This window comes from Scleropages formosus, chromosome 14 (genome assembly GCF_900964775.1).
Source record: "Scleropages formosus chromosome 14, fSclFor1.1, whole genome shotgun sequence".
Lineage (NCBI taxonomy): Eukaryota > Metazoa > Chordata > Actinopteri > Osteoglossiformes > Osteoglossidae > Scleropages > Scleropages formosus.
This window is the reverse complement of record NC_041819.1, coordinates 6,849,840-6,877,781: the sequence shown is the minus strand read 5'-3', so window position 1 is coordinate 6,877,781 and position 27,942 is coordinate 6,849,840. Positions and strand designations below refer to the sequence as shown.

The following is a 27,942-nucleotide window of genomic DNA, read 5'->3' as shown; positions in this document are numbered from 1 at the left end:
CCAGCGTCTGGGTCACAGGAGGAACAGGAGGAAGTGGGGTGAGGCCATGTGTGTAGCAGTGGGGAGCTACACCGAGAGCAGCTTCTTCTCCTTCTGCTTTTCTCTAATGTTGTTCCAATAAATCAAAGCTAATTGGAGGTTGCTGGGCTTTCGGTCTTCAACATTTTAGCACAAATAATTATGAGATCAGGTTGTAAAAACCTAATGGTTAATGGCATGTAGCTGGGGTGAAGCGGAGGACGATGAAGGTCGGATCAGATGAGAGGGATGAGGAATCCATTAGGCTATCAAAGCCTTATTAATGGGATGAATTAGCAGGGTTGCATTTTTAGTGCTTCCACCCAATACTGCTTTTTGGGGTGTGATGGATTTTTATTTAATAAATATTTATTAATATTTTTGTGCAGCGTGAGTCTCATTTTTTGGGGGGGTAATTTTCAGCCTATTAATAAAATATTAACCCATTAATTTGTAATACTTTGGTATAGTCTTGTGTAAAGAGTAAAAAAGCTATTTATTCTGAGAAAAGAATTCCATTCCTGTTCTGTTCAAAGCGGTAGAACAGTCTTTGTTAAGCCCAAAGAAAGGGCAAAGTACTATATTTTCCTTCCTCTTTTTTCTTTTTTGAGTATGCTGGTATAATTTGTTGTTATTGTAGCTAAAGCTCTTTAGGTCTCAAAAAAAAATCGGCATCAAATCCATTTAGTAGCAGGAGATTAGTCGAAGCAATGAATATTTTAATTTAGGTTCTTTCTCAACCACTTCATTTACAGTGCTCATTAAAGCCCAACCCCCCCCCCCCCCCAACACACACACACACACACACACACACACACACACACACACACACTCACACACACATTCACACTTTCCCCAGGTGTTTAAATGGTGTAATTATCGTTTGAAGGTCCAAGTAAATCATAGAGGACTCAAGTTGGTCCGGCTCCTGCCTGATCTCATTGAAATTCCGGCAGTGCGGTTAGGGGCCCCCGGTAGGAGCCGCGTCGTTAACTTGTCAGTCGCATTGATGAATCAGCTCGGAGACCCCCGAAGCGTTCCGCAGAGCGGAACCTGGAGCCGGGCAGGCATACGGCCAGGTGGGCTCCTCTCTCTGCTAATGTGCAATCCTTCACGCTTCCCCAGGGGGAGTGCGAGCATGCCCACAGCTGAACCGCGCTGCGGGTACCGGCTCGTCTGCCTCCTGTGCGCTGCGCCTACCTGTGGCTAATGGCGTCGGCCTGATCCGCTGATCCCACCGACGTGATGGTGCCTGGATTAAATCAAGGGCAAACGGCATCTCACCCTTCTCCAAGTGACATTGTTTCTGAGATGGAAACAAATGATTTCTCAATTGATGTAATTTCACATCCTGCTGTCACTTTATACTAGAGCAGACTTCAGTTTAACCCTTTAATCACCCCTGGATCAAGCAATGAGAGTCATGCTAAAAAAGAGAAAGAACTAGTAAAGGAAATGGGAAAAACTGTGAAATTTATGAAACGCAGTACGATGTTTACATTTGTTTAGCTAATATTGTCCTCAAGAAGCAACTTACAATATTAAGCTACTAACATTATTTACCCATTTATAGAGCTGGGTAAGGGGCCACAGGGGTGGAGTGGGGGTGTGGTGCCGCAGCCGGTTTGGCTGTGTCCTGCTCTCTGGTGGGTCAGGGGTTTGACTCCTGCTTGGGGTGCCTTGCAACAGACTGGCGACCCATCCTGGGTGTGGGGGTCCCCCGCCCCTCCAGCCTTGCACCCTGTGTTGCCAGGTTAGGCTCCGGTTTGTTGTGACCCCGCTTGGGACGAGTGGTTTCAGACAATGTGTGGGTAACTTTTCTTTTCTTATCAATATACAATATCTTTTTCAAGAGTATAGTAACAGATGTGGAGAGTCAAACTTGGGTTCTTAATTGTTTTAAACTTAAGATTAAACTACAATCATGTGTTATGCCCAATAATTTTATTAAAGGCAATTATCTTTTAACTACTGTTTAGAAGAGAAAATGAGTAAAGGAAAACAAAATAATTTTGTTCCACTCTTTTCCTAGAAGTGAGGGTTGCAGGGGTGCAGTGATGCAATGGGTTGGATTGGGTCCTGCTCTCCAGTGGGTCTGGGGTTCAAGTCCTGCTTGGGGTGCCTAGCGATGGACTGGTGTCCTGTCCTGGGTGTGTCCCCTCGCCCTATGTTGCTGGATTAGGCTCCAGCTCCCTGTGACTGTGACAAGCAGTTTCAGAATGTGTATGTGTTTCTTCCTGGATGCTTTGAATAACACTGAAGAACATCCAGACACTTGGAAATATCTAGAAAGCAAAACATATTATTTATGGGTCTGTTGTTGCAGTGGGATGTATGGCTTGCCCACATGTAGTATCACATGTCTGCTGCAACAACATAAATAAGATTCCAGCTGTTGAAATTTCACAAGATTTTAAGAAGATTGTCATCTCAAGAGTGACAGATGAAATATATATATAAATGTATTTATTATTTTGGGTTTGGGGGATATGGTGGCACTGCGGGTTTGCCTGGCTCCTTCTCTTTGGCGGGTCTGGGGTTCAAGTCCTGGTTGGGGTGCCTGAATGTCCCCTCCCCCTCCAGCCTTGTGCACTGTGCTGCCGGGGTAGGCTCCCGTTCGCCACAACCCCACGTGGGACAAGCAGTTTCAGAAAATGTGTGTGTTTTGTGTTTATATGCAGTAGCCCCTCATGTTACAAATTTTTTAAGATACAAAGATTTTCTCGCTCACTTTCAGTAACTGCTGTCATGGTCAGGGTCGAGGCAGTCTGGATCCTGTATCAGAATTGAGTGTAAGACAAGGACGGGTACACCTTGGATGGGGCACCAGTCCATAGGAAGGTATCCACACACAGATATTCACGTATACAGTCACACACTATGGCAATCTCGTGTCTCCAGTTCACCTGATCTGCATGTCTTTGGACTGTGGAAGGCAAGCAGAGCGCCTGGAGGAAAACCCACACAGGCACCGTAATAACATTCAAACTGTGCACAAAATGCTTTGCTGTGTGTTGTGCACGCACATTCTTGCAGTATGAAACTACAGAAGTTAATTTGCACTTTGATTTTTACATTACTCTCCTTCTAAGTAAGAACAGCATTACTTCGACTCGACAAACAGGTTACTGAGCGCTGACATGGAAACATGCATTAGTGCGTGCCAGAGAGCAGTCTCAGTTACCGATGTTCACATTACTCTCCCAGGGTAAAAGTTCAGCTCTCGGTAATGAGGCCGCACGTGAACCCACCACGTACCATTCAAAACCATGTAAAGTCAAATGAACAAGATGAATTATCAATGACAGGCTCAGGATCAATACCCCTCTCTTCCCCTTAGCACTTAGACACGCTGGTCCACTCTATAATGTGTTTCTAATTACACTACATTGCATAACGATGTTGGCACTCCCATTGATTTAGTCTTTATCCTTTAAAGGAAACCATCTCTCGATTTGTTCACGCAATTAAAAATGAATTAATATTCTTCATCTATGAGGATTAATAACGCTTCTCATTTCATCGGCATCAGTGCAGAATGCAATAGAACCATATTTATATTTTTGGTGCTATTGGTACTAATGAAGATGCCAATATGTACAGATTTTCTTATGCCTCTTTTAGTCCTGTTAGAGAAATGCACCTGGATTAGAATATGGCACTTCTAGGTCAGTTCTTTTTCTCTCAGACAGCTCAACAGACTTATACCTGAAATGAATGGCTTTTGCTGCATCCCGCTTGACATAAAGATGGTGCAGCAACTTTACTGGTTAATTAATTATTGAAAACCCTCCTGTCTTGGACCAGCTTGTGTCGAGGTTTGTGGTAGCCACAGCTGAGCTGTCGGGGCAAGATGGATGTTTTCGTAATAAAGTGCGAAAAGCTGAGACACCCATAGATGCTTGGCTAGTTTGAGCTGCAGTGTCTCTGTTGCTGAAGGTAGAGGGTGATTACTTTGTTTTTACTCTGTTCTCGTGATCACTGATGCCACATGGCGTATACGGTGCCTTTAGCAAGTAAATTAGTAACATATCCATCCATTAATAACCGTTTGTTCAGTGCAGAGACGCCACAGCTCAGAACCTATCCTGGAAGCAGGATACACCCTGGATAGGACATCAGTCCATCGCAGGACAATCACACACACATTTGGCAATTTAGAATTACCAATTCTCCTGAAACTGGTATTTGAGAGAAAACCACACTTCCATTCATTTAGCTGACACTTCTCTCCCATGCATCTCATGATGTTAAGCTATTTTTAATTATTTATCCACCTGGATAATTTTACTCAAGCAGTTCAGTGTAAGGCCATTGCTCAGTGGTACTACAGCTGGAGGTGGAATGTGAACCTATAACCTTCAGGTAAATAGGCAGCAGCTCTCACCAATATGCTACCAGCTCTCCTCATGACCAAGGGGAGAACTTTGCCTGCAGACAGAGCTGGATTTGAACCCCGGTCAAATCCCCACAATGCCTGTGGGCCATCCTAAAATAAATAACACGTTTTGTCCTTTTGAGTGCTGGGGCTATGTTTTTAAGAAGTGGCTGGAATGAATGGGATGGGCTTTAATTAAGGCAACCCAGGGTACGACGGAGAGCGGTCATGTTTTTGCCAAGGTACGGCAGCTGAAAGTGGCGCACCGTGACTTATTATTTCACAGCCTGTCTCCTACAGCACCTCTCCGGAATGATAATGTGTTATCGCTTGATTACACCTGCTAACGCCGCCCGTTATGTAAGCCCCTTTCTCAGTGCCGAGAGGCAGCGTGACCTCCTTCATCTGGGGTTCGCCTCCTGCTTTTTAATGCCGGGTTATCTGTCACACGCGCCATTACAGTAATTACAGTTTGATTGTGGGATGTGTCTCCTTCATGTGTCTTCTGATTGGTGGGGGTCACGGACCTTCTCGTGGTAACTCCAGAGAGAATGTAAGGGAAACCAGGGAAGGGCACAAACCTGCATACATGTTCACACAGTGTCACCCACACTCACGCAGCTCACTCACTCATTAGGACCTTGGGAAAATATCAGTGTAGGTGTGAAATATATGAGCTGCCGGTTGGTTTGGGTTCAGGACGATGAATTGCACGTTTGCGAAAACGAGTTTGATTCATTTGAAAGGGCCATCTTGCCCACCGTTGTTAGATCTCTTGTTCGCAGGTAGTGTTCGGTGCTCTTTCATGGGGCTGTTAAAATTTTTTTTTGAATCTTCCCGTGTATTTTGAAGAGAAATGTTTAAAAGCATGATAAATATTTATTTAAGAGTGTACGTTTATTTATTTTGAAAGCGTGTAAAGCTTGTCATTTTAATATTTATTTATTTTTCCATAATACCACTTGGGGTGCATCTTAAGTGTTGCTCAGATTCATTTTGCAATTACTCTCCTCAGTAAAACCTTTACAGCATTGAATAGTGCATGTTTTTTTTTTTTTTTTGTTGTTGTTGTTTTTACTGACTACTTTGGTAGAGTCTTAAATGTATTGGGGCAGCTAGTAGTGTAGTGGTTAACGCTACTGCCTTCTAATTCAAAGATTGCAGGTTTCATCTCCAGCTCTGGTACCCTTAAGAAGATACTTATCCTAAAATTGCTCCAGTGAAAAAAATTATCTAGCTGTATAAACTGATAATTGTAACTTTAACATTGTAAGTTGCTTTGGAGAAAAGTGTCAGCTAAATGAGTAAGCGTAAATGAAATGACTTCTGGATCTGTGAAGTTGATGTTGAGGAAAGCATTACATTTCCCTCAGGTATTCATATTGTGGGGAAGGGTTTACACATATACACAGTACAGTAATAAAGTAATAATAAGTAGATCCTCAGCCCGCCTTCTCCTGTGTTTTTCCTCCCCAGGTGCTCTATGTGTTCTCTTGAGATCATCACAGGAAGCTGCATCAGAAGTTTTCTTAGTCCTGGTGGTTCGCGTATTCATTTCCAGGAGCCTTCTGGCTCCCATTCACAAGTTTTACAGTCCCGTGGGATGTCAGAAATGTCAAGGGGTTGTAGTCCTTTTAGCTAATTGACGCTGCACAACCTGTACTTGCTGACAAGCGGCTATTGAAAAGCTAGCAATTACTTCTCGATAGGAAGCTCCGCGCAGCAGCTCCGCGGCGTGCGCTAATAGCATAATTCGGGCAGGCTTCTGCCTTGAGTGTGAAATGCATCAGCTAAGAGTGCCACTCAGCTCTGAAAATAACTCAATAAACAATGGAGTACGGCCAAGTGCTCCTGTAATGCGCGAACACAAAGCAACATGGTGTACTACTGTATCGCACGTGGACGGAAATAGCCTGAGATCCCGTTCCGTTTCCAACAATCAGCCTCATCCGGGGCCGCAGGTGATGTAGTAGGTAAATTGTAAAAAAAAACTGGCGTGCATCCCAAGAGGACGGTATGTGTTGCACCCATGAGCTGATTCGGTGCGTATTCAGCTCTATGACTGGGCCGATAGGTGAACGTGTCCTCGTGTTTCCTTCCCTCTCTTCCTCACAGCTCAATGAAACAGCCAAGCAGCTGATGGAGATCGACAAGCCAACCCCAGTGCCCAGCACCAGCGCCCAGCCAGGCTCTTCGGGTGGGCTCTGTCCAGCCTCCGGGGCGGCGGCCGACGGAGGCAGCCCCGTCAGCACCGTCCACCGGCGCGTCGACGGCAAGAAGAACGCCAAGAAGCGCCACTCCTTCACGGCTCTGAGCATCACGCAGCGCACGGCCCAGGCCCTCAGCAACCGCCACTCCATGGAGATCAGCGCACCCGTGCTCATCAGTTCCTCGGACCCACGCGCCGCTGCCCGCATCGGGGGCGACTGCCCCCACCTGTCCTCCAGCGCCCCCTCGCAGGTCAGCCTGACGTCTTTACGCCGGCACGCTCCTGTATACATGTGTATTTTTGCACTCGCTCTTCTTCCAGACAATGACCCACACAAGTCTTAATGTGTTCCAGCACCACCCCCCAGAGGACCCCTGCACATATTTAAGCCCAAAGAGTCCCGTTCAGAAAGCCACAAGTAGCATATGTAGTGACTGCTCAACAGCTTTCATATTTTATTCGCCCTATTGCAAACATTTCCCCGCCTCTTTTGTCTCACAGCAAACTCAATATGGCGCAATGCAGAGAGTAATAAACAGCATTCATCATCCCGGTCCTCTCTCGCATGTCTGCTTAAGTGAGGGAAACACACACACATATTCACACAGGCGTGCGAGCATGGACACACGGATCTCCGTGGTGCATGTGCACAGTCGTACACATCCAGAACAACAATTCTTCTTTTTATTATAATACACACACACACACACACACACACACACACACACACACACACACACACACACACACACACACACACACAGTCTGAACCACTTGTCCCATTCGGGGTCATGGGGAGCCGGAGCCTAACCTGGCAACACAGGGCGTAAGGCTGGAGAGGGAGGGAACACACCTAGGACAGGATGCCAGTCTGTCGCAAGGCACCCCAAGGGGGACTCGAACCCCAGACCCACCAGAGAGGAGGACCCGGTCCAACCCACTGCGCCACTTCACCCCCTATTATTATTATTATTATTATTATTATTATTATTATTATTATTATTATAATAATAATAGTTCAACTTATTTGTTTGACACCTATATCCCTGGTTGCCTGCAGCTTCTTACCCTCAATGAGAGGTAGGGCGCCCTGAAAGACGGGACGCATGATTTGCTAGTATATAGCTGTGATAAAGAAAATGTGTCCAATTCAACTGAAAAGAGCCGTAAGTGACAGTTCTCTCCTTCCGCACACTAATGCGCAACGAAATTAGATTTTGAACTCTTCCCCATATGGGGCCGTGGGACATGTTTGCGCTCAAGTGCCGCTGTTATTTGGCCAAATGCATCTTCAGCTTGGTGCCCAAGGCCTCCTTTGGCTGGAAGGGACGCATTACAGGAGCGCCGGAGAAGGCAGGTCTGACAGCCGGATCTCCAGAACAAATAATCAAGAATGTAACTATTTGTCAGAACGGTGTGGCTGATGTTTTTTGTTTTTCTTTTCTTTTTGTAACTAAAATTAGCTTCTGAAGACCACCTGTATTCCTTACACCATATTTAAAACACAAAACTCAATCCTTTTAATGTTGTCGCATCCCCTCCAGATGTTAGCAGTGGTTTTTAGCACAATTCCTGACGTGATTGTGCTCTAAAGGGCTGATTTCAGCATTATCATGGCTCTAAAGAGGTGGCCAAACTGAGGAGTTCCCTGTTGCCTGGAAACATGGCGTCAGGCTCACCGCAGTCATTAAAACTCAGTAATGAACCATTCACCATCATTGATGTCCCAATAAAATGGAGCCAAATAATGCGCCGTCTTGGACAGATGGGTCATAAGCAGAGACCGTTCTCATTACTCCTGCTCAATATCTCCCACATGCTGATGCCTTCACGTTCCTGCGACGGCACACTGTGAGGTCCAAAACCCTCTTAAAATGAATTGATGTGGACTGGTGCCAAACAGTGCCTGAATCACCACAAACACAAACTGCCTTGTCATTAAACGTTACGGATGAGTGCCCCTAAGGCACACGTGGGAGGTGAATACCGGCGAGAGCTCTTCCGCCTCGCGCTCCTCAGCCACTTCATCTGGTCCCCACTGGTCGGCATGTGAAATATTTGCCGCCTGGGAGAAGAAGTCAAGGGGCAGCGAGGTGAGAAAGTGACGTAAAGCGGCTGAGGGATTTGGGCTGAGCTGAGCTCATCTGGGTGGGAAGCGATGGACTGAGAGCAAAGGTGCTGTCCCTCTATGGTGGAGCGAGCCGCTCCCTGCCACATGTCCACAGGAGTCAAGGCTCATTACTCTGAGCAAATATCAAAAACCCCATCTTGGAGTGGACTGCTGGGAGCTGCATCTTTCCAGCAGAGCTCCAGTGCATATGTCCCTCTCCAAATCACATTTGCATTTATTCATTCGGCTGACGCTTTTCTCCAAAGCAGCTTACAATGGTAGTCTACCTACAATTATTTACCCGTTTGTACAGCTGGGTTATTTTACTGGAGCAATTTAGGGTAGGTACCTCACTCAAGGGTAATACAGCCAGAGGTGGGGATCAAACCTGCAACCTTTGGGTCTAAAGCCAGTAGCTCTAACCATTACTCTACCAGCTGTCCCATGACAGGTCATAATATACATAATCATACAAAAACAATACAAAAAAAAATCATTTGTGATTTACTTATTTCAAAAGTTACACCGATGATGTTTCGTTTACTGTACAAAGTAACCCCTAGGAGAGGCTGTGAGCAGAACTGTGCTTAGATCCCTGCTTTGCAGTTAAAGGACCTTAGTTTGAATCCCACCTCCTGCTGTAGGACCATTTAGCGAGGTACTAACCCTGAAATAATAGAGAAAAAAATTACCCTGCGGTATAAATGTGCAGTGTGTTATAAATAGCGTCGTGTACACGCCTAACATTGTAAGTCTTCTTGACAAAAAGTCATCAGCATAATAATGGGTAATAATACAATTATATGTGAGCTTTAACTGGCCTTCCTCCCCTGGAGAGTAAATTCCCATTATTACTCTGGGTATGGAGGACCGAATGCAGATCGGAGCAGGCTATGTTTATGTAGAATAATTGCTTTTCACATCTGAAGTGCAATATTTAATGGGTTTTGATGTTAAGGATTTCACTTTGCCCTGGGAGTCAGAGATGTATGTAAATTTGTTGCTTTGTGACTCAGGTGAACCAGCGACTCTCCGTTTTACGTGGAGATGCTTTCGGGAGGTTTGCGTTTGGGCTGAACGCATAACGATGTAGTCAGCACAAGATGTGTCTCCTCGTCTCTGTCCTGTGAGGTACTCTGTGGCCAAAGACCGCATTGGTGCAACATTTTACCTACTCCAGTTCCGGCCAAACTGTCAAAGCAGGCCTGTCCATCGCTGGCCGGCTCACCATCCTGATATTTTTAAAGAGATGTTACTGAGGGTCTCTTTCCATCTGAACGCACCTACTCATCTCTTTACTTGAATTGTGGTTTTTCTTGGACTTCTTCTCGTACAGGACACCTCCTACTTTGTTGGAACCTCTACCTCAGCCGCGGCGGTCCCATCCAGAGGGACCTCGGCATCCGGAGAGCTGCTGGTGGCCGCCAAAGTCCAGCTGCCATTGAACATGTAAGTCAAACAGATTGAGCCATCTGAATTCACAGCCATCGTCCGACCTCAGAGTGCGTGTGTGTGTGTGTGTGTGTGTATGTTTCAATCTTCATATTTTTCCAATTTTATAAAATTTATTTCAATCTAAGCTCAGTTTTATTTTCTTAATTTTTTTGTGTTGGTTCAGTGTAATGATTCAGTTATCACTTATGTTTCTTGACATACTGCCTGTGCGCTGATGTGTGTGTGTTCGGTTAAACAGGGCATAAGCTCTGCAAGAGTACAGGTGAGGGCTGAAGTTTTTCTTGGAATCACACGACTGGACGAGGTTTCATTTTGCGACACGCAACGCAGAAGCGAAGCTTTCTTCTCCATCCCTTAACAAAGTGTCGGTTTTTTCTTTTTTTTTCTGCGAATAAATCTTCAGACGTGTACATCTGATACGGTAAACTAGTGGTAAAATCCACAGAATGTGCAAGAAAATTTTCAAGATAGTAAGTGATGTCACGTTTGAGAATATTTCTACATTCCAAGACTTTGCCAAAAGCCATCAATACCCCCCACCCCACCACCCACCCCCGCATCCTACCAATGCATATGGACAGGTCCTCGGAACCAGCATCCACCTCCTCTCCTGCGACAGAGCCTCTTCTGTTGCCATAGTTACCCGGCAGCTTTGCCTCCACATCCGCCCGGGTCTTTGCCATCGAAATGGCATTTGTGCCTCTACCTTTATTTTAAGGTTGCTGCCGCTCAGGATGGAGAAGGCTCTCTGATGAGTGTGTGTTTTGTTTTCCACGGCTGGTCGGGTCTGATTATAATCAACGCGTTTGAGCTCACCAGCAAGCGGAACACTGCCCCGAGGGTGACAGCGCTGCGCCAGAATGTTTCAGCACTTTCTCCTGTCCCTGTGCTTCATGTCTGTCTAAACATTCAATCGGGAAACCGTTTCTTTATTTTACTGTGTTTATCGTCCTGCGATTCAATTTAAGGCTTTCCTATGGTTCCCTGGCCTTCAGGTTTGCGCAGGATTATTTCGGCTGTCACGGTTCTGACACTCAATGGTTTCGGAGAATGACTAATGTTTTCCTCTGAGGGCTCAGCTAACGCACTGTTCTCACGTATTTGTTTATCTTTGCACCACTATTCTCATTCACTTCTGTTATTCATCCTGGTAGATGTTCTCTACACCTGTGAAATTTATATGTGTCCACGTTTATTACCCCTAGGTGACCTCAGTAAACTCCTCGGCCCGCTGATGTCGAACCTTCAACCTTTGTGTCCCATCCATGTCTGACCTGTGGTCCGCAGATACCTGGCCATGTACGCCTACAAGCCGCAGAAAGCGGACGAGCTGGAGCTGCGGAAAGGCGAGATGTACCGGGTGACGGAGAAATGCCAGGACGGCTGGTTCAAGGGCACCTCCCTGCGCAATGGTGCTTCTGGAGTCTTCCCTGGGAACTATGTTACCCCTGTGTCCAGGTGTGTGGTCTGCTGAACCCAGAGAGAGAGAGAGTTTTTTTTGTTTTTTTTTTTAATTAACAGCTTGTGGTCATATATTGAAAATTGAAGGGGCAAAATTTGTAAATATTTTGAGGACATGAACATACAGCCTCAAAGTTTACAGCTGAAGACAGTTGTACAATATTGCTGCCTTGGATAAAGCTATTAGCTAAGTCACAAATAAACAACTACAAAACAGCAATAATAATAATAATAATAATAATAATAATAATAATAATAATAGTAGTAGTAGTAGTAGTAGTAGTAATAGTGGTGCAGCAAGATATTGCTATCACCACACAGTTCCTGGGCTGTTTGAGCATAGGTTCGAATCATCTTACTCTGTGTGGAGTTTGCATGTCCTCCTCATGTCTGTGTTGGTTTCCTCTGGGTGCTCTGGTTTCCTCTCACGGTCCAAAGACATGCAGTTCAGGCAAATTGATGACTCTAAATTCCTTGGTGTTGCTAAATTGCCCATGGTGCATGAGTGTGTACATGTGTGGCTGCCATACAATAGACTGGTTTACCTCCTCCAGCCTTACACTCAGTGATTCTGAGATAGGCTCAAGACCTCCACAACCCTGACCAGGATAAGAGGTTTGCGAAAGTAAGTGTAAATAATAATAATAATAATAACAGTAATTGCATAGAACATCAAGTGTGTCTTCAGAATCCCTCGATCATCTGCTTGACATGAAAAATCACAGCGGGCTGCCGTGCCGCAAGCGGGGGCAACATTTTCTGTGTCTCGTCTGCACGAATGCGTTTCTGCCAATAGGGGGCGCACACTGGCATAGGCAGGAAATCCTTAAGGCTTCCTTAAAGGTCAGCTGTCACTGGAACAGTTTGCGTGTCTAGTGATTTCTCTGGCCCAGCAACGTTTTTTTTTTGTGCAAAAGAAGGCAAATACCACATTATGGTTATGAGGGTGTCGGGGGGAGTCGACTCACTTGTGCGAGCTCCTTATCAATATGGCATTTCTGCCCAATACATCAGCAGTTAAGTGTCGCTGTTGCTTGTTTTTAATTTGCACATCTGTCACTCACGTTTGCTGAGGTGAGAAAACGCACGTAAGGCGTCGTAAAAAGCTCAGCACGCCGGAACGGGGCTGATGACATCTTCCAGCAAGGCCTGGGTGAAAAAAGGAATGAAAGAATCCCATGCATTGCTGGATGTTTCTGAAAGCAGGCAAACAGAATTAAGAATGCTCAGTTCTGTGCCAAACCTCTGAAAAAATTTAATAACACGATAATGAGCGCTGGTAGAAGGGGAATCCTGCGCGTACGTGTGTGTGTGTTTGTGTGTGTTCAGGTCAGTATGTGCACCACAGATAGGTGGAGCTTGCAAACTGTGAGTAAGGACCCTTTCACTTCAGAGAGTCCCCAGCTGGGCCTTCCACAATATGGGGGGCGGGGGGGCAATATGTGTGAAGAGATTTGTTTAACTGGATACTGTCTGAGAATTATGTGTTTTTCCAGAAATTTCTAATGGGCTTGTCTTATATCTTCAACCTCACCTGCCCAGTGGCTGTGGTCCACATTGTCTCAGCTCAAAGGGCTCCCAAATATCAGTCTCCAGAATTAATTTGCATGGAAAACATTTTTATGTTAAAGTGCCACCCCACGCAGTGGGTTGGACCGGGTCCTGCTCTCCAGTGGGTCTGGGGTTCGAGTCCCACTTGGGGTGCCTTGCGATGGACTGGCGTCCCGTCCTGGGTGTGTCCCCTCCCCCTCCAGCCTTCCGCCCTGTGTTGCCAGGTTAGGCTCCGGCTCCCCGTGACCCCGTATGGGACAAGCGGTTCAGACAACATATGTGAGTGCCACCCCATCCCACCCCCAGGTCCTGGCAGGCTACCACAGTGAAAGCTGCCGATAAGGTTTTGCGATTCACCTCTTTCCTGTGTGGGACAGGGCAGGATTGGTGAGAAGCACTGACAGGATGTGCAACACCGTTGGCCAAAGGGCACGTGGACGTGTATGACAGACCTCCTGAGTCTGCACTGCCGTCGTGGGTGTAAGCAAATTCCACACACCACGGTTAATGACTTTGACTGCCGTGGAAAGCAATCTTCCTCCTCCACGTTCAGTTTAATTAAGAAAGGCTCAGATTTTAATCCTAAAATCCTTTGGAAAGAAAAAAAAAAAACAAAAACAAAACCCGCCATCAGACAGATTTCGCTGAATTATTAATTGTGATCGAGTTCCTATTTTATAAAAGGATAAGGTCTTTAAAACACCCCAACTGAGACCATTGGCCTGGATCTCATGTGTTGCATTTCAGCCCTTTCAAACATCCTGTACGCTGTAGTTTCTCATTCTATGACAGCAAGTCAATATGTGGCCAAAGGGAGAAGAAAATTATAAAGGAAATCTCAGTAATATCAGCTTTTAATACATGTTATCCAGGTTACCAATTTGATTATGCTGTGTTAGCTATAATATTGTAACGACCTGCATTACTGGGGAGTTTCGTATTTGATCGGGAAAATGGGTTTATTGTACGTAAATGAGAATTGTGGGTAAAATGTGAATTAGTTGTTCAACCGCCATGGGGGCTTACGGGGAATATGAGGTGGTGAGCATCTGCTGGCCAATGTGAGGGGGAAGAAAAGCAAGCTGGTTTGAGGTGTAGGTCCTTGAGGAAAAGCCAAAGAGCATTATATTCTTCGCATTCGCGCCAATACTTCTCGCTTTGTGCTGGTGTTCTGATAAACGTTCGTAATGGGCGCTGTCCACTTGTCCTTCTTTGCCCCATCTGGGCCTAGAGCACAGCGCGTTACAATATAACATCTGCAGGGATGAACATGTCCTACTAGGGGACTGCTGCGCGGGAGCCGCCAGTGTCTCACTGTGTTTTCCCCTGGGGTTCTCTCTCACTCTGTCCACAGGGCTCCCTTTGTGATGGGACAGTCCCGCGTCTGTCTCCCCGGCTCGGCCCAGGCTGTGAAGGTGGTTCCGGGCTCCCCGGGCTCTGCCGGCCCCTCCAGCCCGGCGCTCTTGGGGTCCGTGTCGCGATCCGCCCCTCCCTTAGCCAGCCCGGCCGCCTCTTCGTCCTCCTCGGCTTCGTCATCGACCTCCCCCCAGCTCCACATGAAGAACTGCCTGCGCATGTCGGGCCAGCCGGCTGGGGTATCCCAGGGGCAGCCTCGCACCCCCCTGCAGCTGGGTGAGTTCTCAGGGGGAGCCCTGCGGCACACGCTTGTGGGCGGGGTGCGTAGCGTTGCTCGTGTTTTCATCATCTCGTCTCTCCCAGTTCACTTTCCACCCTCTGAAATGCCTCCAGCACCGAGGGTGCCAGGGCAGTAATCCAGGCCCGAAAAGCGGAGTCCCTGCCCAGGGTATTATCGCAACACAGTGTCTCTAGAAACAAGTAGTCCGTAAAAGATGGAGAAATTAACGAGAAACGATGCATGTGGGGTCAGATGGACTCTGCAGTTCTCGAAGGAGAAGCTTGTTAAGGCGTTCCGCCGCCTTTGTTGCGGGAGCCGGGCCGGCATGCGGGCACAGTAATCGTGAGCCGTTTTACCTGTGCTCCACGGTAACTGCGTGGGATTGTTAAACACTGTGTCCTTAACACGGTGAGTCAGGGTCTGGCTCGGTTTCACCGGGACCATAGCTAAACGCCGTCGTCCTGTCGGCTCGCTGCATGTGCAGGTCTCGGAGAAACGAAGCAGCGTCCGGCTCCTGGAAAAAGGTGGGCGTATCATATATAAAACATTCTTAGGGTGGGGGACACATGACACTTTTCTGAAACAATACCCCTCCGGCCACTCTTATTCCCATGTCCTTTCACATTGTACAGCCACGGCATGTTAGCTGCATGTCGGATTTCGAAGGATGGATCTATTGAGGTTTTTGTCTTTTGTTAAAAGTGCTGCACAAGTGCCCTATGACAGCATCCTCAGTGCTTAAAGAAGGGTCGGCAGGGATGTGCTAAAATAAAAGTGCCAAACCTGAATACATTAAAAAACTCTAAAAAACCACTCAAACTGGGCCATCCGTGTTCTGAGAGGTTTCGCGCCGCACTCATGTTTTATTTAGCCAGGATACATGCAAGTATTATTAAAATCGCGTCCTAACGGCGCTTATCCAAAAGCGAAATGCACATATTTTGAAATGATAGTGATTTCCTCTGGGCAAAAAGCAATATTAACAAATTAGCCTCAGTATTTTATTGACTGCTGAACAATCTCAGTTGCTCTCCAGTGTGCCATAAAGGCTGTAACAGCTTGTTTTTCACATTGACATTTAGCCGTGCTGAGAAAGATGTGCTCCAGTGTGTGAGGAGGAGTGCGTTCCCCTGTTGGATACCCCATTCGAGTCGGCGCTGCTTTTCCGTTCTTTCTCTCTTGATCCATCGCAGGAATACGGATGATTCATCACATACATTTCTGTCGCAGCGCTCGAATCTGCAAAATGCGATTGCAGTCGCGAGCTGCCGGCCTGTGCGCAGTGGGTTACTAGGTGTTACCGTATTATGCAATTGTTCGTAACCCGAGTACGCAGCGGCCGCCTCATGCTGCATTCGCCCGCATCGCTGAATAATGACGGAAATAAGGCAACCTCGATGCGGTTTGCGATAACCACTTAGGTGTAAGCCTCGTATCTCGCAGGAAAAGGGAGAAAAATAACCGCAGGGATGTGCGCTGTGTAGATGAATTTCCTTTGGTGTGAGCCTGCCTCTCCGCCGTATACGCGGAAATTTCCGGAAGATTTGTTTGAGCAGGTAATGCTGCTGCAGCGGACTGATGCTTTTTGCGTTGAGAAACTCCTCAGGTCTCTGCAATGGTCCCGAGCGTAGAGAGGTGTGTGACGGTGTGTGACTTTATCGCCTCTCTCTCTACCCCAGTGCACAGCCCCCCGGCGGGCAGCCCCGAACGCCCCACGGCTGCCGTCTCCCCGCTGCGCCCTCACGGCTCCCCTGGCCTCTCGTCGCGCCCGCTCTCCGTGGCGGCTCCCCAGCACCCACGCTCCGCTATCCCGCTCACCTCGGCCGCCGCTGCCATCACCCCACCCAACGTCAGCGCCGCTCACCTCAACGGGGAAGTGCTGGGTGGCCCCCTGCACTCAGGGTCCCCAGGGCACCCTCAGGGGGCCAGTGCCCCTGCTGTGAAGCTGGAGGAGAAGAAAGCTGAGAAGGTTTGTCCTGCAGTGTGGAGTATGAAAGGGGTGGGAGGGCTGCCCTTACACTCTTAAGCAGAGTGCTTGACCTCAGTAACTGCTGGTAATAATATCCAGTATAAGGAAATGTCAACATCGGTTACATTTTTGCTTAAAAGCATCATCTACATCCATGACATCACCGATGAAGCTTTCTTCGAGGAAGATATTGTATGTTTTTGTATGCCATCACGGCGAGCTAGAGCCTTACTCGGCAGCGCAGGGTGCAAGGGTGAGCAAGGGGGGGACACCCAGGACGGGATGCCAGTCCATCTCAAGACACCCCAAGCAGGGCTCGAACCCCAGACCCACCATACAGGAGGCACCAGCTGAACCTGCCGCACCACCGCACCCCCCACAAGTACCATCTCTGTATTATTACATATTCTACATCACTGGAAGTTACGGGTACGTACATGAAGTGTGAAAAAGGCCACCTTTACTTGTTTGAGTCTCACTCGTGCTTTTTTGATAATAACGTCCAAATCTGCGTTTCAAAAAATCCAGGGAAAGCTTTCCAGGAAAATCTGTGACCTCATTCAGTCTCCAGTACACCATTAATGCCTCAAATCCTCCATCCTTGTGTTTTGTGTCTGAATAGCCTTAATAGTTCCCCATTATAAGAATGTGAGGCTCTGGCAGGTTTACACTCATTATGGAAATGTATGACTTGATGATGCCGTCGGAGACGCTGTGGTTGCAGCCGCGTCTCGTGGCATCGCGTGGAATTTGCTTCACGCAGAGCCTGAATCAGTGCGTTCGGTTCATTCAGCGCTCAGCCCCAGAAATCGGCCCAGAAAATGCAGTTTTCGCTTCGAAATTGAAGGAACGTTCTTTATGTGTCGAATTTCCTGCAGCGTATTTGAAATATGCGCAATCAAAATTCGGAGAAATAAGTCTGCGAAACCTGCCACGGTAAGACATTGCAATGCCTTTCCGAAAGAAAAGTTTTCATTATGTGTCCTTTTACAGCAAGGAGAGCCGGGCCGCAACTGAGCTCAGAACCGCATAAATATTCTTCAAGCATAAAACATTGCGGCCTTGAAACGTCTCCTCAAATTATGATTGACATGGCTTACCAATGCCCATTGGCTTTCAGTTATTGTTTATCTGTCAGCACACATCATCGGAGTTCCTTAAAACTGCTATTTCCATTCAGCGCGGCGCACTGAGAGGACTTTGATAAACCGTCGCAGCGTTTGCTTTGTCTCGGCGACGCGGTCCGACTGACAAGCCATGTGCCATGGAAAGCTTTCGCCGTGGTCCGGATTACATCGCTAAGTTTCCCGATCAAACGCCTTCGGTTATCGAGATCACGCGACCTCCCGACTCGCTCCCGCTCCGGTAATTTTGAGAACTGCTACAAACCCAGAGGAAGGATGAGTGATGTTCCAATGACACTCTGTCCCTGTCCCTGCTGCACGGCTACATTCTTTGTGTAATAACGTGGAAATCCCAACTGTGTGGGATGTGACACTTATGGACCGGTCAGAACGAGCTGGCGGCAGTACCGAGAGCGGCGTTAGCGAGGGGAGCGAAGCAGCGGCGGGAGAGAGAAGACGTGTTAAGGAGGCCGAGCGGAACAGGAACTGAAGTCCGCAGGGCCTCCCAAGCTGTCAGCCGGTCTGACGGGTATCTCTGTGCTCATTATGCGCCGATAATTGTCTCCTGGTCTCCCCGTCGTGAGTGAGAGTGTAAGGCTTGCCCAGGGACAGGAGGCAAGTGCTAAAAAGAAGTGTGCTGGGGGTCTCGGGGGTGGTGTGAGGGTGGATATGGCAGATGGGGGTTGTACTCAACGGGGTTCACAGAGCGCTCATCTTGCTTTGTCCACTTTACGACACCGACACCCTTGTGATCGTGAATCTGGGGCAAGTTTTTTCAAAGCCTGGCACGGAGATGCCAAGTGGAGAACACAGCACCTTTGGGTATAAGTGGTGTAGTAGCTCATGAACTGGAAGTTGCAGGTTGAAGCCCTGTTGCTCCGCGCAATGAATTTATCCTCCTTTGTCAGTAGTTTTAAATTTGAAGTTGAAACTGAAAATTGGGAAAACATAAAAAGTCACCGCGGCAATAATCACAGTCATAATGATCACTGGAGAGTGACGGAACTGCCCATGGAGAGTCGTCTGGGATCAAGGTTTGTGCGCTGTGTTGAATACGATCTGTATTCCTCAACATTAATTATAAAAATCACATAAATACGCTGTATAGCGGTTCTTTGCAAAGGACTGTGCAGCAAGTGCGGAAACCGCTGCTTGACTTTAATTACCACAATCGTAAATGAGTCTTTGGTACAATTACACTTTTATGTTTTGTGTTTTCATTTCTGTCTTCCACGTTGAATTATAGGTGCCATTGCATTTTGCTGTGCCCATCTTCGGTAGGAATGCGGAACACAAAACAATATTTCTTGTGCCTCGGTTCTGATAAAGCGTCATGTAAACCATAAAGAGAACAAAAGACTGAAATTGGATCTGTAATTGCCTGTTGATTCTTTGGAGGCTCTCTAGGGTTCTGTGCAGCATCTCTTGTATTTTATTGCTCAAAGTTATGCATCGCTTAGCCCAGATGGTGACCACTGCATTTCTCTTCTTCTGCAAGTCAACATTCAGAAACCAGCACCTGGTTTTGGTGATCCAGTTCTTGATGACCAGTGATGGATTAGTGTTATTAATGGATGAATGTTCTGCATCCCATCCTCCTTCTCTGCTCTCTTCATGGTCTCCAATACCCTGGTCTAGAACCTTGTCTTAGTTTAAAGCAACTAGGACCCCTTCTCAACATGCCACGCCGCTTCGCTACGAGGGATATTTCTGTTTGATGGGAAAGAAAAGTTCATATCCCTTTGCAACTGTGAGCAATCACAGGCTTGTTATCGTTTCTTACACAAGGGCAAATAAAGCCTTTTCGTTGCACATGACATCTTACAAACTTGTAGGTTTTCCATTCAGGACAGTGATTTACTGACTCTCACTTTCCCACAATCCTCCTCTCTGCTCATCATGCGCTCCCTATTCACGCCATTTCACAATCCTCGTTCAGGAGGGAGATCGCACCCCACCTCCCCCCGCCGCGGTTGTCCTTCTCAACAAAAGCCGAGTTTTAGGGGCAACACCAAACTGGGATAAACCCTCTGCAATTTTTACGGGTACTTTGGAACTGTGGTTTTTAATGGGATTTATTAAAATTCTCACAGTTTGCGTAAAAATTTGCATATGTGAACATGAGAACATAAGAACAGAACAAATGAGAAAAGGCTACTCAGCCTGTCTTGCTTGATTGGATGTTTAATAACTTTGGGTCCCTGGGTAGCCAAGAGTGCAAAGATACCCCTGCAAAGATCCTGTGCCTTCCCCTGGTGAAGCATCTCTAGCTCCTGTGGATTCCAGCTGATATCTCCCAGCAGCCACAGCAACAAGGAAATCCTCTAGCTAAGTAGCAGAAAGCAGGAAATATTCGTCTTCACGGAACCGTGAATAAGACAGTTTAAATGCTGACGTCTTTTTGTTTATATTTACATTTTTTTCCCGCGACTGACACCTTTTTCCAACACAATTTCAATGTTAAAAACATTGCAATTATTTAGTTATTTATACGGCTGGGTATTTTTCTGAGGATTAATTCTGGGAAAGTGCCTTGCCTATGGGTACTCGATCAGGAGCGGGGAATCAAACCCAAATCCTTTCATTAAAAGGCAACGTACACTATAGTTCCAAGGCAACCAGTGCGATACCTGTGGCCTTCATTATTAGATTTCATTTAAAAAATGAAGTGACTTGGAAAAAAAAAAAAAAAAACCACTGACCTGGGGAACCTCTTTATAGCCTCACATGTTTAGGAGAATTTTATCTGTGCAATGGATAAATTGAACTTTTGCTGAGATTTATGTCACACTGGATAAAAGCGTCTGCTAAATGAATAAATGCAAATGTAATGCCGATTTAAAGGAATCAAGACAAGACTTTACTACATCATTTTTAATAGGATTTCAGCATCTCTGGGTGTGTGTGTATGTGTGTGTATAGGTATCTCTGTCTCTCTCTCTCTCTATATATATATATATATATATTTATATATAGATTTGTCTTTGTCTGCATGTCAGCAGCTCTCTTTCCCTCCACAGAAAGAGAAGAAAGCCGGCGGTCTCCTCAAGCTGCTTTCTGGGGCAGCTGCCAAGAAGAAGTCTCGCTCTCCACCCTCTGTGTCCCCGACCCACGAGCCCCAACCTCAGGCATCTGCTGAGGCCGCTGCACAAGGAGCAATGGGAGCGATGGGACCCAGCCACGGCCGTGCCGGCTCCTGCCCCATTGAGAGCGAGATGCAGGGTGCCATGGGCCTGGAGCCGTTGCATAGGAAGTCCGGCTCCTTGGACCTGAACTTCTCTGTGTCACCACCAGCCCGCCAGCCTTGCTCCGCTCTGCTTGCCCTGCGGCCCGAGCCCAAGCCTTTATCCAGAGAAAGGTTGGTCACAGCCATGCCTTCATTATTCAAAAAGCTTAGTTCCCAGCATGCATTGCTTCACCTCTGTAGTTCTAGCACCATTCTTCTTTATAGCAGTCGTCACTCTGGAATCCATGTATTCTCCAAACAATATCTCGGAAATTTACTCTCCGATGGTGTATCTCTCTAGTTTGAGTACGATACTTTGCCAGTAAAAAAAGAATCCATACATCCTGTTTTCAAAGCGCTTGCATACAAAATCAAAAAGCTTAGATCAAAAATTACTATTACGATGGCTCTGCTTCTTGTGAGCAACGTTTTTGAAGATACGCACTTTTTCCTGTTTATTTGTTTTTAATCACGTTTTCTTCACTCATCTTTTTCCTATAGTTCCCATCTGTCACAAAAGCAAAGTGCATTTCTACAACCATCCGATAGTTGGTAGCAATGTACAATAAAACGGAACAAGATTTGTCGGACTGCCATAATTCAACTGGCTTGGCCTAGGTTTATAGGTTGTGTGTAGTATTTGTGAGCGTTAGCGCTCAATAATAAGAAGTTAAACCATGTTGCACATGTTTAGGAGATGAACTGCTGAGCGCTCAGCTTTTTAAGCTACTTTTTATTTGAATGTTACTCAATGGTAAAGTTATTGCAATGAAAACAGCGGATTTTTTAAATTTTATTTATCATAGACCTGTCCAAGATTTTTACAGAACCTAATACATAAGTAAATTGAGTGGTGTGTGATTTATTAAGCCATTACTGACTGACTTTGGATTTATATACAAATAAAACTATCAAACACTCTTTCTGGTCCCAGTTGTGTAGCAAAATTAATTTTTCTTGTCGTGCTGTTTGATGTCCGGAAGGAGGGGTTGTGTCTTGATAATTCTTCTCTGCCCTGCCTACAGCTGATGAGGGCAGCGTTTATTGTTGAGAACTTCGCAAATCCCTGGTGCATGATGCATTTGTCTGATGTATTTCACTTCTGCGAGTTTATAATTTATCAGAGAACAGTGTTGCTGCTTGTAGCTCTTGAAAAGATGAATGAGGTTTTGATGGTTCCCTGGTTTCACAGTTCAACATGTGAAAACAGACCCTAGCTGTAGTACAATGGATGTCATACATGGGGCTAAGTAGAAATTGTTGTTATAATGGGGTCTAACCCTCCAGCACCTACCCGCTTGTACCTTCCCTTCTGGAGTCTGTAGCAGTGCCCCTTACCCAGACTATGTGTTGGGTTGTGTCAGGTTGTTTATGTTTGCGTATTAGAGTGAGAACTGCAGCCTTGTTGCGGCCGACTGAGTACCGCAGAGGCGACTAATGAGCAGTGTGTGTGGGGCCTGTACAGAGCCACGTGGGACAGTGTAGAGCAGCCCCCTCCTCCTCACACTGACAGACATGTTCCATGCATGACGTTCCTTTTTACACCCACCTGTCATCTCCTAATGACTCTCCAGAGGCATAATGTGTGTTGTTTAAATCAGGTTCAAATCAGGACAATGGCCCCGTCCTCTATGCAACGCAACATATCCATGCAACCTCATCCATTGTGCAGCGGACTGGTGCTGCTGGAGCAGTAAAAATTGGCCTGCGGTTGTTGTGCTGGTTGTGCACATATCGGGTAGACATCTATGTTAGGTCCATTACATTTTGTTGATATCCGTGAGGATGCATGTGGCTGTTTGCTGTAAAAGGAGCCTGGGGCTGAAACCAAACACTTTTTATTTCACGCTCCAGGAAGGGTTGTGATCATGTATCATTTCAATAAGTCTGGCAAAAACAAGTTCTGATCCCTGTAATGCAATTATCTACGTGTCTAAACACCTGCCCTAAAGGTACCTCACCCTACCAATTAAGTGATCAAACAACACATGTATATCTGAAACGCACTTTGCTGAACAGCTGAATCGTTTAAAATTCAACCATAGTTCTTCCATCACAGGTCAACGTAAACCAAAGAAACAATGTTTCAAACAATGTCCTCAAAAATGCATCACAGGATGTCAATGTTTTACAGTTGAGCCACAAAATGTGCAACTTTTGAATAGCTGAGCTAAGTGAGTCCCTCCTTGTTCTTGCTATAGATCCTGTTCCGATCCTTCACTCAAAGCTGAGGCTCGGATAATTTATGGCTGTGAGGGAGAAATCATTAATTGATTTTCTTTTTTTCCCTCTTGAAAGCAGAAGGTCGAAGGTGTCTGGCCGATACAGTAATGATATTGCAGCAGTTTCTTCTGCAGTAATTACATGGCTGAAATTCATGTCCCTCAAAAGGAAATCAATGGAGAAATTATATGTGCTCTTCTTTCATTTCATTCGTCCTTAGCTGTTTCTGTCAAATGTAACAAGTCCATGAAAAGGGATGTGCAATAAGAGAGCTTTTACTGAATAGTATTCTCATGCTTGACCTTGGGCTGCAATTGTTAGATTTTACTTGAAGTCTTTTCATACTTCAGTGATTTTCTGCTAGAATGAGTAGTCATTACTACGAAGTAATCATGTTTCAATGATTACCAGTTGAGTAAGCAGCCAACTTACTTCACACTACTGGCTTGATGGTGTGTTCATGTCAGTAACCTTCTTCAGATATGTCTGACTTTTGGAAGTAGGACTAAATTATTTGAATAGACAGGATTACTGGGTTTGCACTGATGAAGACAAGGATGTTTGTGGTAAAGGATGTTGCTGTGAAATGGGATGTCACTGATGTTTTGATAGGAATGTATATAAGAAAGAGGTCTGTGGATATAGTCCTTTTCAAAAGTCCAAATATCCTTACTAAAAGCTTGTTTCATGAAGCATTTACTTAAGTTTGAGCAGGAAATCATGGCTTCCCAACTCTCGTGTAGCAGCTCCCAGAGATGTAGAACACTTGTAGGTTGCCTTGCTTTCACTTTTTTGTCCAGTTCACCCCATACAAGTATTGCCCAGGTTGCTCAGGTGTACTCAAAGACTCGACTGGGACTGTCATTCTGTGGGTGTAGTAGACAGACGTGTACATTGTTAGTAGTGATGGGTACGGAGGTGGTGGAGGCGGGAGGATATTGTAGTGATGCAGATAAAGGTGAAATTCCAATATTTCCGTGGTTACGACTGAAGCTGTGGTCATCATATGGATAAGAAGCTATTGTGGCGATGCAGAGAGAGATGAAGATGTGGACAGAGGTGGAGATTGTGTTACTGATGTAAGAATGGGCTGAGTAGTTGGCAATGATGGATAGCACTGAATGGTTAAGGGTGCTGGCTTTGCACTGTTGTGGATGGGCCTAGAGAAGGTTATGGGGATGTGATTTGCACTCTGGGAAGTGTAAAATGTAATGCGGAAATTAAAGTGTAAATCTCCAAAAGACAATCTGTGGGGGGATGCATCAGACGGCAACACATGGCAGGTCTGAAATGACAAACTCGCTGCCTGCCAGTTCGGGGAACATTTTGCAATAGGAAATGTAACACTTTGTGAAGCGGGGAGTTAACTGGATTTTCACCATCGTGATTTTGCAATGTGATTTAACAGTTGTGCTGACTTAAAGTAGTATGCTGAAGGGTTTTGTGTCTGAATTTGCCAATGGTAATTTTAAATCCTCACTTCTGTCCTCCCCTGTCTGGAGCCTGCAGAGGTTTGGAGATTCATAATGCTGTCAATAAGTTCTTTTGTGTCTTTAGTGTCTCTTCCATATGTGCTCTCACCGCTGTCCCATCCCCTCCCCAGGTACCGGGTGGTGGTGCCCTACCCTCCGCAGAGTGAGGCCGAGATCGAGCTGAAAGAGGGAGACATTGTCTTCGTGCACAAGAAGCGGGAGGACGGCTGGTACAAGGGCACGCTCCAGCGCACGGGTCGCTCGGGGCTCTTCCCTGGCAGCTTTGTGGAGAGCTTCTGAGTCAGGAGGAGGTTCATCTGGACAGAAGCGCTATTCCAGCATCTCCAGCAAAGGGGCTTTTGACTGATATGCCCTCAGGACAAGACTTCACAATAGGACATTCTCAAAACAGCTTTTGGGTATATTCAGGACATCACCTGGAGGGATCTCCTTGTCTATACTATAGAAACCAATTCATTGGGCCTTGCCAAAGTGCCCGCGTGCCAAGTTTATGTACGGCCTCGCAAGTAGGCATTATGGGTGTTTGTTAATCCTATGCCCCATTGTGATCCTGCCACTCCAACCGGTGGAACGATTTCAGAGAGAGTTCACACAAAGAATCATTACTAACCACTGCCATTGTTGACAATATATTGCTATTGTTTGAGAGGAAAAGAGCGCGGAGGACTCCCACAACGACTACTGTCAGATCCATAACGCAGACGTGCGGGCTGTGGATAGTGGCTCCCCCTCGCTGACACACCCAGAGCCCACTGCTCGGTCAGTGGCCCAGCTCAAGCAGTGCCTTCCACCCGTTACTGTGGACCGAAAGAGTGCCGCTATCGCAATGGAGCGAACCTGACCCTCTGTCCTGGGAGACCTCAAGCTCGATAAATGTAAAGTAAAGGTTTTCTTCATATGTTTATACTGTGCGTTATTGTGAATCAGCTGCAGTGACCTGGATAGAATCCCCTGCATGGGTCACGGTTGTGGCTGTGACCTGGAAAGGTACCGATGATATGAGATGACAGTTTTGACCTTAAATATACCATTTGTACGGAAGTATATTTTAATCCTCAGCCTTGCGGAACATTGTAGGTCACAGATCGGCGGATCGGTTCATAGCAGCCAATTTCTTCAGTTGCACGATACACATTGTCCGCGCAAGCGGGTCTGTGACGTCCCGCACGGCCCATTTTCACTCCTTTACGCGAATACCAATGATATCAGCATTCAGGGAGCCTAGACAAGATAAAGCAAAGCAGTGCTGATTAAATTTAGCTTAGCATAGAAAAGAATCCTCAGTCTATGAATAAAGTGTAGTCGAGATGACAGATTTTTTTCCCAGGGTGCACAATCCAGCGCACACAACTGCTCGCTGCTACAGTCTTTATTATGTCTCACTGTAAAGCACAATTTCCACTTTATCATGAATTATTAAACATTTAGGTCATGTTCCCCCTCTCATTTGCTCGGCGGATCACTGGAATATCCAGTATTTTATCTTGTTGGAAGTTAATGCAGGCGGTATTCAAAGTTACTTTATATTCCGAAGGAAGAGGTAGAAAAGGACATGGTTTTATTCCTAACTTTGCGTTGCTCTTCTCTAACTCGCACCCAGTTATTTAATAACGGTCAAATTATCAAGTGATCATTCCATACATTAAATTCCATGGCATCTAATGGAAGTGATGAAATGGGTAATGATTTTGGCCACATGCTAACCCTTATCAGTTCTTCAGCCCCATTGTCTTTATGAACCACATCGTTAAAAAGCTGTGGTCCTGGTGAGGTGAAGGTCTCCGTGAAGTTCGAGGCTCGTCATTAAGAGCCGAAAAGGCCTGCAGCGGAATGACCTGCCAGATCTTACTCTGCGGAGGCATCTGGTCATGAGAAGCAGGTAATTACTTTCCCAGGCAAACTGCCACCCTGTGTAAGCGGCCAGGAGAGCCTTTTGATGCTTCGGTCCTACGGCGGAGCCAGCAGCGGGTGCGATGCAGGGCTCCCGCACGTGCTCACAGGTCCGAACACAGGGAGGCGTCCTCACTCAGGTGGTGATGGTTTCGGTACCCACTATTTAACCATTGCACTTCACCTTAGCAGAGATTACCTCAGATACCCTCCATCGCTGGATCTATGGGATGAAAGCTACTCTGCTCTCCTGCAGAGTGTCTTTGGCTGAGTGAATAATGGACTTGTGAGCCCACATTCCCCTCTGGTCACTGTGGTCAATGTCCTTCACTGTAGGGAAGCTGTCAGCAGACCAGTGATTGACTGAGGCTCCATGGAGGCATCATCCAAGGGTATCTGCCTGCTCTTCATAACTGCTAATTGTTCGTAGCTGATTTCATCGGTAGACAATGATGCGGAGCCCGTAGGTGTACGTACAGGGGATGTCACTTAGTAGAGAAAGAAGGGATAGATTTTTGGATTTGCTTTTGGGCTCTGCATGCCAAGCCACAGTTCTCAGGTTTCTGGAATCATTGACCTCTTGTTACTGTAAGACGGTGATTTAAACCCAAACTCATTCACGCCATATTGATTACGCACCGAGGAACGGGAACAATATCTTCAGTTGACCGAAGCTACCTTTTTAGCCATATCCATTGCTGAGCTGTTTTCTGTCTGCATGTAGACGAGAGTCAAGGGCCCAGGACTGGGGCTCCCCCTGAAGGAAGCAAAGCACAAGCTCATGTGGCTCATGTTGACCCAGACAGGGGGACAGATTTCTGCAGCTATTGTTGATCTTGGTATTCTCCTTCCCCAGTTTTCCATGGGTCTGTGTCCTATTCAGGGTGTTTCAGACTCGTGAACAGAGTTTTATGTGTGTATGTGATCCTGAAAAGAATTTCAACAAAAAATTTAGTCCAGCATGAAAAGTCATGCTCCATTGATTGAAAAAGAAAAGGACTTTTTACATTATTGCAAGAAAACGAAAATATATATTGTGGTAACATTTTTGCAGGATGCCCAAGCTCAGAAGTTTGGGGACACACTGTCAGTGCTGGTGATCTGTCATTTGGCCTTGTGTTCATTCACAAACTGTCTTGTATAATAACCTGTGGAGTGTTGTTTTTAAGTCAAGTGCATTTCAGCAATAAATGCCTTTG

The 27,942-nt window shown here is 46.2% G+C and overlaps 1 protein-coding gene across 1 annotated transcript in view; it reads left to right on the top strand.

Moving 5' to 3' along the window:
• LOC108920461 (E3 ubiquitin-protein ligase SH3RF3-like) overlaps positions 1-27,942 on the top strand; it is a 107,547-nt gene extending 79,605 nt beyond the window's left edge. Inside the window, exons 4-10 of the mRNA XM_029258051.1 lie at positions 6,512-6,856; positions 10,052-10,164; positions 11,458-11,628; positions 14,537-14,814; positions 16,498-16,787; positions 20,932-21,269; positions 24,964-27,942. Coding sequence (XP_029113884.1) covers positions 6,512-6,856; positions 10,052-10,164; positions 11,458-11,628; positions 14,537-14,814; positions 16,498-16,787; positions 20,932-21,269; positions 24,964-25,132 — 1,704 coding nt within the window. The 3' untranslated portion in view covers positions 25,133-27,942. The remainder of the gene's footprint in view (positions 1-6,511; positions 6,857-10,051; positions 10,165-11,457; positions 11,629-14,536; positions 14,815-16,497; positions 16,788-20,931; positions 21,270-24,963) is intronic.